Source organism: Nicotiana tabacum, chromosome 7, assembly GCF_000715075.1.
Source record: "Nicotiana tabacum cultivar K326 chromosome 7, ASM71507v2, whole genome shotgun sequence".
Taxonomy (NCBI): Eukaryota; Viridiplantae; Streptophyta; class Magnoliopsida; order Solanales; family Solanaceae; genus Nicotiana; species Nicotiana tabacum.
This window is the reverse complement of record NC_134086.1, coordinates 172980439-172991480: the sequence shown is the minus strand read 5'-3', so window position 1 is coordinate 172991480 and position 11042 is coordinate 172980439. Positions and strand designations below refer to the sequence as shown.

The window sequence follows — 11042 nt, the reverse complement described above, 5'->3', positions numbered from 1 at the left end:
GTGCAGAATGCAGAATAAAATAATGTGCACATAGGCAAATTAATTTTCATGAAAAGAACTGCATATAAAATAACCTATTGAAGAAGCATTGCTCAAGCCTGCAAGACATACATATTATCTTATCAACAGTCATCAGTTTAAAATTTTGACTCAACTAAACAAAGTGCCTAATTGTATGAGATTTTGAAGTCGAGATTCTCACTTGAAGAATAAACTTTAAAACCATATGTCATCAAATTCAGGTTTTTCTAATTTTATAGTTGTGAAAAGATATAATGAAGCCACACCGTGAACTAATTATAATATAATCATTTGAAGAAGAGAGAATACATTGACCTTTGCACATATGCAATAAGATATTATTGAGGCTTGGTCCCTAAAAGCTTATCTCCCAGTTGATGATAGGACTATGTTTTTAATATTTTCAAGGGGTTCTCCTGTTACTAAAGCAAAAGTGAGAGAACTCTTTGATTCTTACTACTGGATTGATCGCGTTGAGCACGCTTGCTCAACAGGTGCCATTGACGACTTTATCAGATATTCTCTGAAAGCTAGTGAATCACTATAAATCTACTCTACACTTGCAATGAGTATTCAAAAACTCAAATGTTCTATTGTTTTCCAGTTACGGAGTTCTTTTTTTATACTTGCACTAGTGTACTAATTCCTCCCACTTTGGCTAATAAAATTGCATTCTTAACCTAGGAAGCAAAAAATCATCGTGGTATCAATGTAAGCAAAACACAAGTGAACCATTATAAACTGATATGTATGCTCATGAATATATATAATTCAAATAAAAAAATGTAAATGGCACGAGTCATAGCCACTGGTAGTCATCAGAAAATGTCCTTTAAACAATGTTTGGACGGTCGGAAATGTATATTCAGCTAAAACTGCATAAAACTAAGGTTATTCGAAATCCCTCTAAGAGGTATCAGTCACCACTTTCCATCAATTATGTGTCACTAGGCAGCAATGAGAATTTAAGATAGGTTCAAGAAGTTTCCGCAAAGAAATTTCAGAGATTATCCACAATTATAACAAATTAGAGAGCACTCACATATAAACAGAAGGGCAAAACCACACTTGAGAGACAAAATTTGTCCTGTGATATCTTGATACCTGTGAATTTTATAGACAAAGTGCAAGCACATATCAAGTGATTCAGTAAATAACGTAGAAATCGCATTGTTGATATATTATTATGTTGAAGATAGAAGTGGTCACGTGCCTATCACTGAGTGGAGTTAAGTTAGTTAAGAAGGATTAGTTAGTTGTAACTAATTATGGGATTGCTTAGTTTAGAGGCAAGAGGTCAGTAGGTTAGATGCTATAATTGAACCGTGTATATATACATAGCTTTAGTAGATTGTAATTAGAGCTTCAACATATGATTCATTTTCTTCTCTCAAACAGAAATTCTCTCTAGAACTTTCTCATCCATCTTCCGCCATTGTTGTCTTCTCTGAAGCTCTCGTATCTTCATTATGGTATCAGAGCAGGGACGATAGATCCACGTTCACTGCAGCTGTTATTCATCGGTTTTCTCCGGCAATTTTCTGTCGTAGATCGATTGTGAATTTTTCAATTGATTGAACTAGGGCACAGTTTTTTCTCTCGCAATTTGCGATTGAAAAACTCTGCCAGTTGTGGAAAATAAAACTCAGTCTACTTGAGGTTGATAGACATGGCAATTGGAGAAGAAATTCCAGCCGGAACCAGCACAAACTCAACCGCCATAACCATCGATCATCATCATCCTCTGTTTCTGCAGCCAAGTGACACACTAGGTAGTTCCTTGATTTCAATTCAGCTAACTGGAAGCGAGAATTATGCAGTATGGAGTAGATCTATGAAAATAAGATTGATAGGAAAGAGCAAATTAGGGTTTGTTGATGGAAGGTGCACTAAGGATAAGTTTGATTAGTCATTGCATGAACTATGGGAAAAATGTAATGCAATAGTTTTGTCTTGGATCATGAATGTTGTGAGCAAGGAATTGCTCAGTGGTATTGTGTATAAGTCAAGTGCACATAAAGTGTGGATAGATTTGAAGGATAAATATGATAAAGTCGATGGATCTCGCATATTTTTTCTGCACAAGGAAATTACAACTTTGTCGCAAGGAATTTCTACTGTGTTAACCTATTTCTCACGATTGACAGATTTATGGGAAGAATATGATGCCTTGATGCTATGTCCTGGATGTGATTGTCCAGAATCTAAGAGCTACTCGGAGCATTTCGAATATCAGAGATTGCTACAATTTCTGATGGGCCTGAATGAGACATATGCACAAGCTATAAGTCAGATTTTAATGATGAGCCCAATACCTTCTGTCAACAAGGCCTATTCTATGGTTGTTTTTGAAGAAAGTCAGAAAAATATGGGAAAATCTACACAGACATTAGACATGGGAGATAGTACAACATTATTCACTAACAAAGCAGACATGAATACATGAAACACATATAAGCCTAGAAGAAACAATCTATTTTGTGACTACTGTAACTATAAAGGTCATACAAGAGAAACATGTTACAAACTTCATGGCTATCCAAATGACTTCAAAGCAAGGAGAAAATCCAATAATTTTCCACAAAGACCAATGGTTAACACCACAACAAATGAAGGACAGCAGTGGTGTCATTTGGGATGTGTGTGCAAAACTTTAGGTCATTCGGACATGGTTTGTTTGAGTTTTTGATCAAAAGCGTAGTTTAGACGATTTTAGAATTCTTAGGCTTGAATCCGATGCGAATTTGGTATTTTGATGTTGTTTTGGGCATTCCAAAGATTGGAACAAGTTTTAATGATGTTATGGGATATGTTGGCATGTTTGGTTGAGGTCTCGGGGGCCTCGGGTGAGTTTCGGGTGGTCAATCGGACCATTTCATATTGTTGAGAATTGCAGAAAATTGCTAATCAGTGTTGCAGAGGAATGGCCTTCGCGTTCGTGAGTAGGCCCTCGCGTTCACGAAGGGTTAGTTGAGGAGGCTGAGATTTTAGCCTTCGCGTTCGGTAGGAAGGCTCCGCATTCGCGAAAGGGCTGGGAGATTATGCATCGCGTTCGTGAGAAGGGGAGCGCGTTCGCGTAGAGGAAATTGGGCAGCCAGGTTTCAGGGTATTTTGTTCATCACGTTCGCGAGAGAGGGAGCGTGTTCGTGAAGGGTTAGGCTGAGGAACCATCGCGTTCGCAAGGCTCAGGTCGTGTTCGAGTAAGAGAAATTTTGGTCAAAGTTATTTTGTGCTTCGCGAACGCGAGGTGTTGACCGCGTTCACGAAGAAGGAATTGAGGCTTGGAACTACTGCCACTATTGTTATTCCATTCCAACCCCTATATCAAAATCTCACCTATCAACCGAAAAACACCAAAAATCCAATTTCGCCAATTCAAGCCTAAATCTACTCCGGACCTCCAAAACACATTCCGATCATGCTCCTAAGTCCCAAATCACCTCCTAAAGCTATCCGAACCATCAGATTTCACATCCGAGCCCTCTAACACATAAGTCAACATCCGGTTGACTTTTGCAACTTAAGCTTCCTCAAAAGAGACTAAGTGTCTCAAACCTTACCAAATCCTTTCCGAACCCGATCCAATCAACCCGATCACATATAGAACTGATAGACAAAGCAATAAGAAGCAGAAATGGGTGAAACGGAGCGGTAACTCATGAGATACCTGAAGCAAACGTTCGTCTTCGAATGAGTTAAGAAACATACCTGAAGCTTCAAACAGGTGAGGATATTTGCTCCGTATCTCCCGGTTGGTTTCCCAGGTAGCCTCTTTAACGGGTCGACCTCTCCACTGCACTTTCACTGAAGCTATATCCTTTGATCTCAACTTTCGAACCTGATGCTCCAAAATAGTTGTTGGCTCCACATCATAAGTCAAATCACCATCCAACTAAACCGTGCTGAAATCCAAGACATGATACGGATCCCCAATAGACTTCCAAAGCATAGAAACAAGAAATACCGGATGCACACTCAACAAGCTGGGTGGCAAAGCAAGCTCATAAGCCACCTCTCTAATCCTCCGAAGCACCTCAAAAGGCCCGAATGAACCGAGAACTCAATTTACCTTTCTTCCCAAATCTCATAACATCCTTCATGGGCGAAACCTTCAACAGAACCTTCTCACCAACCATGTAGGACACATCTCGAACCTTCCTATAAACATAACTCTTTTGCTTCGATTGCGATGTATGAAGCCTCTCCTGAATCACCTTCACCTTTTCTAAAGCATCATGCACCAAGTCTATCCCCAACAGTCTAGCCCCACCCGGCTCGAATCAACCAACTGGAGATCTACACTGCCTCCCATACAAAGCCTCATATGGATCCATCTGGTACACGACTGGTAGTTGTTACAATCGATAGAAACTGATCCCATGACCCTCCAAAATCAATGACACAAGCACACAACATGTCCTCCAATATTTGAATAGTGCGCTCGGACTACCCGTCTGTCTGAGGGTGAAAAGTTGTGCTCAACTCAACCTGAGTACCCAACTCTCGCTGCACCGACCTCCAAAACTATGAAGTAAACTGAGTGCTCCTATCTAAAATAATGGAAACTAGGACATCATGCAAATGAACAATCTCCCGGATATAGATCTCTGCCAACCGCTCTGAAGAATAGGTAGTACACACAGGAACGAAGTGCGCGGACTTGGTCAGCCGATCCATAATCACCCAAATAGCATCGAACTTCTTCAAAGTCCGTGGGAGTCTAACTACAAAGTCCATGGTGATCCTCTCCCACTTCTACTCTAGATTATCAATCAGCTGAAGCAAGCCACCTGGTCTCTGATGCTCATATTTCACCTGTTGACAATCGAGACACCGAGATACAAATCCCACAATATCTTTCTTCATTCTTCTCCACCAATAGTGTTGCCTCAAATCTTGATACATCTTTGCGGCACTCGGATGGATGGAATACCGCGAGCTATGGGCCTCCTCCAAAATCAATTCCCGAAGCCCATCCACATTGGGCACACAAATCCGGCCATGCATCCTCAACACCCTATCATCACCAATAGTCACATCTCTGGCATCATTATGTTGAACTCTTTCCTTAAGGACAAGCAAATGGGGATCATCATACTGGCGCTCTCTGATGCGATCATATAATGAAGACCGAGAAATCACACAAGCCAAAACCCGACTGGGCTCCAAATATCTAACCTCACAAACCGATTGGCCAAGGCCTGAACATCAACTACAAGAGGTCTCTCCCCAACTGGAATATATGTCAAACTCCCTATACTCACCACCTTTCGGCTCAAAGCATCGGCCACCACATTGGCCTTCCCCGGAGGGTACAGTGTAGTAATATCATAATCCTTTAGCAACTCCAACCATCTTCGCTACCTCAAATTAAGATCCTTCTACTTGAAGGAGTGCTAGAGGCTATGATGATCAGTAAACACCTCACAAGACACACCATACAAGTAATGCCTACAAATTTTCAATGCGTGAACTATGGCAGCCAACTCCAAATCATGAATGGGGTAGTTCTTCTCATGGGGCTTCAACTGACGAGAAGCATAAGTAATAACTCTACCCTCCTGCATCAAGACAAACCCAATACCAACTCTCGAAGCATCACAATACACGATATATGAACCTAAAATTGATGGAAAAACTAACACTGGAGTTGTGGTCAAGGTTGTCTTGAGCTTCTGAAAGCTCTCCTCACACTCATCCGACCATACAAATGAAGTACCCTTTTGAGTCAACTTGGTCAAAGGCAATGTTATAGATGAGAATCCCTGAACAAACCAGCGATAATACCCTACCAAACCAAGAAATCTACGAATCTCTGTGGCTGAGGATGGTCTAGGCCAACTCTAAACCGCCTCTATATTCTTCGGAGCAACCTATATATCCTCGTTGGATACCACATGCCCCAAGAAAGCCACTGAACTGAGCCAAAACTCACACTTGGATAATTTTGCATAAAGCTTCTCCTCCATCAATCTCTGCAACACAACTCTCAAATGCTCCGTGTGCTCCTCCTAACTACGCGAATACACCAGAAAATCATCAATGAATACTATGACAAATGAGTCAAGATAAGGCCAGAACATGCTGTTCATCAAATGTATGAATGCTACTGGGGCATTGGTCAGCCCAAAAGACATCACCGAGAACTCATAATGGCTATATCGGGTCCTGAAGTTGTATTAAGAATATCCGAGTCCCTGATCTTCAACTGGTGATGACCTGAATAGAGATCAATCTTGGAGAACACTCTCGCTCCCTGAAGCTGGTCAAATAAATCATCAATACGAGGCAAAAGATACTTGTTCTTAAATGTTACTTTGTTCAATTGCCTATAATCAATGAACATCCTCATATTGCAATCCTTATTCTTCACAAATAGAACCTGCGCACCCCAAGGTGACACACTAGGCCGAATGAACCCCTTATCAAGGAGTTCCTAAAGCTCCTCCATTAACTCCTTCAACTCCGCTGGTGCCATACGATACGGCGGAATAGAGATGAGCTGAGTGCCCTGCACCAGGTCAATACCAAAGTTAATATCCATGTCCGATACCATGCCCGGCAGGTCTGCAGCAAACACATCGGGAAAATCCCTCATAATTGGAACAGAATCAATACTGGGAGTCTCTGCACCTACATCCCTCACAAAGGCTAGATACGAAAGATAACCCTTCCCAACCATACGCTGGGCTTTCAAGAATGAGATCACTCTACTAGGAACATAATCAGTCAAACCTCGACACTCAATCCGTGGCACACCCGATATAGCCATTGTGTATTTCTTAGCATGATAGTCCAGAATAGCACGACACAGAGATAGCCAATCCATTCCTAAAATAACATCAAAATCCACCATACACAATAATAAAAGATCCACTCGGGTCTCCAAACCCCCAATAGTCACCACACACGACCGGTACACACGGTCTACAATAACAGTATCGCCCACCTGGGTAGATACATGAATAGGTGAAGCAAGAGACTCATGGGGTGTACCCAAATAATGAGCTTAGTATGATGACATATAAGAAAAGGTGGATCCGAGATCAAATAATACAGAGGCATATCTATGGCAGACTGAAACAATATATGTAATAACAACATCAGAAGCAATAGCATCGGGTCAAGCTAGAAGTGCATGGAAATGGGCCTGATGGCCACCTAATCGACCTCCCCCTCTAGGGCGACCCCTAGTTGACTGACATCCACCCCTAGCTGGCTGGGCGTGTGGTGGTGAAGAAACTGGTGCTGAAGTTGATGGCTAACTCATCTACTGAGATGAACCCGCAAGACGACGAGGACACTTCCTCCACATATGACCCATCTCTCCACACTCATAGAAACTTCTGGGTGCTGGAGAAGGGAACTGAAGGGAACCCCTCGCACCGAAATGACTAGCAGATGCACCTGGCATAGAAGAGCCCTGAACTGATGGAGCATGGGACAACTCTGAGCTGGAAGCGCACTAAATGATGACTAGCCCTGAAGAGAACTATGAGAACCATGACCCGATGACGCCCCAGAATAACCTGGGCAAGTTGACTGAGCACGTCTGAATGGACGGCCTCTGCCATGCTGAAACTAACCCCTCTAAGGAGAACCACTATAACTACCAGATCCTCAAGGCCTCTTGGCCTCCCTCTCCTCTCGCTTCTGGCGACGAACTGACTCAATCTCACTAGCAATGTCTATAACCTCCTCAAAAGTCGCACCAGTCACTCTCTCTCTGGTCATAAGAATACGAAGTTGATAAGTGAGTCCATTAACAAACCTCTTAATCCTCTCTCTATCTATCAGAACCAACCAAATCGCATGGCGAGCTAACTCAGAGAACCTCATCTCATACTGTATCACAGTCATCTCTCCCTAACTCAACCACTCAAACTGCCGGCGCAGCTCCTCTCTGCGATACTACGGCACATATTTCTCCAAGAAGAGAACGGAGAATTGCTGCCAGGTAAGGGATGCTGAACCAACTGGCCTACGCCTCTCAAAAGCCTCCTACCAAGTGAAGGTAGCTCTAGAAAACAAATAAGTAGTAAAAGCGACCCCATTGGTCTCCAGAATACCAGATGTATGAAGCATCCTCTAACACTTATCCAAGAAACCTTAGGCATCCTCGCCCTCTACACCACTGAAGGTGGGAGGCTAAAGTCTACCAAACCTCTCCAACCTACGTTGCTCGTCCTCTGGCATGGCAGGATCTACATAGTCCTGAGCTACTGCAACCGGATGGGCTAGATGCGCCCACAGTGTCTGAAGTCCCTACACGACCTACTCATGTGTGTGAGCGGCGGGAGTCTGAGTGCCTCCCCCGGCTTGAGAAGTAGTTGTGGCTATAATAACTGAGACCTCTTGAGCTAGGCCAGTGCAAACTAATAGAATCTGAGCCAAGGCCTCCTGAAGACCTAGAATCACAATGGGCACAGCTGGTGCCTGAGCCGGGGCTGCTGGAACGTCCACAATTAGGACCTGATCCTGAACGGGGGCAGCTGGTGGATATGTAGTTGCCTCCCTAGCTGCTATATGGGCCAGTTTCTCTGCCACTACCACGACCATGGCCGCATCCTTGGCCTCTGGTGGCCATAGCTAGTGGTACTGGTGGTCGTCCATCCTGACCAGTAGCACGTGTCCTCACCATCTGTGAGAGAATAGAATAACAGAAGTTTAGTACTCGGATCAACAAATTCGCACGACAAGAATTTCAAGAATATGAAGTTTTTCCTAAAGGTTCTGCAGCCTCTCAAGGATAAATACAGACGTCTCTGTACCGATCCGCGAGACTCTACTAAACCTGCTCATGACTCGTGAGACCTATGTAACCTAGGCTTTGATACCAACTTGTCACGACCCTAAACCCAGACCCGGTCGTGATGGCGCCTCTCGTGAAGGCAAGGCAAGCCGACACATTCCCATTTCAATTTTTAAGCAATTAAAATAATAATTATTAAGTCGTAAATATGATAAAATCCCAAAATATGCAGTGAACAGTACAATTTGCGGATATAAAACCAACACAGCCCGATACCGGGGTGTCACCAATCATGAGCATCTATCAATATACTATAAGTCTGAAGAGTCTACAAAGCTATTACAGAATCACTAACATGAGAAAGGAAATGAGATAAAGGAGGAGAAGCACTGGGATGCGAACGCCGCGCAGCTACCTCGTGAACTTTGAAATCTGCTGGGAGCTCTCAACCCTCGAAGTAGGATCAGCAGCGCCTGAATCTTTATACGGGGTGCAGGGAGTAAAGTGAGTACTCCAACTCAGTGAGTAATAATCATAAATAAAGACTGAGAAATAAGAAATCACGTAAGGAACATTATAGGCTATAATGAAGCAGTAAAAGCCTGTAAAAGTAATGAATTAGTGAAAATATGCGAAGTCACTTTAATTCAGTTTAAGCTTCTTAAAAATGCCTTTGTCAAACAGTTAAGCAAGTAAAAGACAAGCAACTAGAAAAGGTAAACACATAAGAAACCGCCCCTCGGGCAAACATGGAACAATACCAACCCCTTGGGCTATATCTCACATCACAATGGGTACCCACGCTCACTAGGGGTGTGCAATCTCCTAGAGGGGCCCCTTACGGCCCAAGCGCAATATCAAGCCATATTGTGGCATCATCACTAGGCCATCGGCCTCATATCTACAAGCCACCTCATGGCGTATAAATCTCAGGCCCTCGGCCTCATAATCATAATCAGTGTTTCCTCACAATATAGGCCCTCGGCCTTACTCAGTCAGAATCTCGCAAGTCACTCAGGCAATAGTAAAACATGGTGCTCAACCCAAAATATCATTTTAAGTGTTAAAGCAGAGTAGACATGGCTGAGTTATGAAAATAGTAGAATAAAGCATGGCTGAGTACAAATATAAAGTCAAACCAGTGAGGAAATATCAGGGAAAATCCCCTAAGGATTCAAATAGTTGGCACGAGGCCCAAATATGGGATTCCGCTCAAAACATGATGATAGCAAATAGTTTTCAGTCAAATACGCGGTAAAATAGTCATTCGGGATGGACTAAATCACAATCCCAATAGTGCAAGACCCTACGCTCGTCATCTAGCATGTGTGTCACCTCAATATAGCACAACGATGTACAATCCGGGGTTTTATACCCTTAGAACAACATTTACAATCATTACTCACCTCTACTCGGTCCAAATCTCTAGCTCACGATGCCTTTTCCCCTCGAATCGGCCTCAACACGCGTCAAATCTATCCAAAATCAGAATCACATCGTTAATATATGCTAAAGGAACGAAGCCCATGCGAAAATAATCTATTTACAACACAAATCCCGAAATTGACCAAACCCGACCCCCGGTAAAAATTACATCAATGGATTCCTTATCATTCCCCGAGTTCATGCATACCAAAAGCATCAAAATCCAACCACAAACGACCCCTCAAATCCCAAATTCTAGGTCTCAAATTACAAGCCCTAGTTCTTCAATTTTAGGCTTAATTTCCATGATTAATCAAATGGAATTCACATTAGAATCGAGTATTAAGTCCATAAATATTACCTCCAAGTGTTTCCCCTTGAATCCCTCTTCAATCCTCTTCAAAAAGCTCCAAAATCACTCAAAAATGGTGAAAATAAACCCCAAAATCGCGGACAAGATGACTATTTAAACATTCTGCCCAGACCTCAATTCCTTCATCACGAACGCGGTCAACGCCTCGCATTCGCGAACCGCAAAATAACTTTGACCAAAATTTCTCTTACGCGAACGCGACTTGAGCCTCATGAACGTGATGGTTCCTCAACCTAACCCTTCGCGAACGCGCTCCCTCTCTCGGGAACGCAATGAACAAAACACCCTGAAACACGGCTGCCCAATTTCCTCTACGCGAATGCACTCCCCTTCTCGCGAACGTGAAGGCTAAAATCTCAGCCTCCTCAACTAACCCTTCACGAACGCGAGGCCCTACTCACGAACGCGAGGCCCTACTCGCGAACGCGAGGCCCTACTCGCGAACGCGAGGGCCTACTCGCGAATGCGAAG

The 11042-nt window shown here is 43.1% G+C and overlaps 1 protein-coding gene across 1 annotated transcript; it reads left to right on the top strand.

Annotated features, from left to right (window-relative positions):
- Positions 1-1981: 1981 nt before the first annotated feature.
- Positions 1982-2467, top strand: LOC142162435 (uncharacterized). Its single transcript, XM_075218788.1, has one exon. The coding sequence runs from the start codon at positions 1982-1984 to the stop codon at positions 2465-2467; it is 486 nt and encodes a 161-aa protein (XP_075074889.1).
- Positions 2468-11042: the final 8575 nt, after the last annotated feature.

What these genes read in the sequence shown, in the direction of transcription:
- LOC142162435 (XM_075218788.1), top strand. Translation starts at nt 1,982, where the DNA reads ATGAATGTTGTGAGCAAGGAATTGCTCAGTGGTATTGTGTATAAGTCA.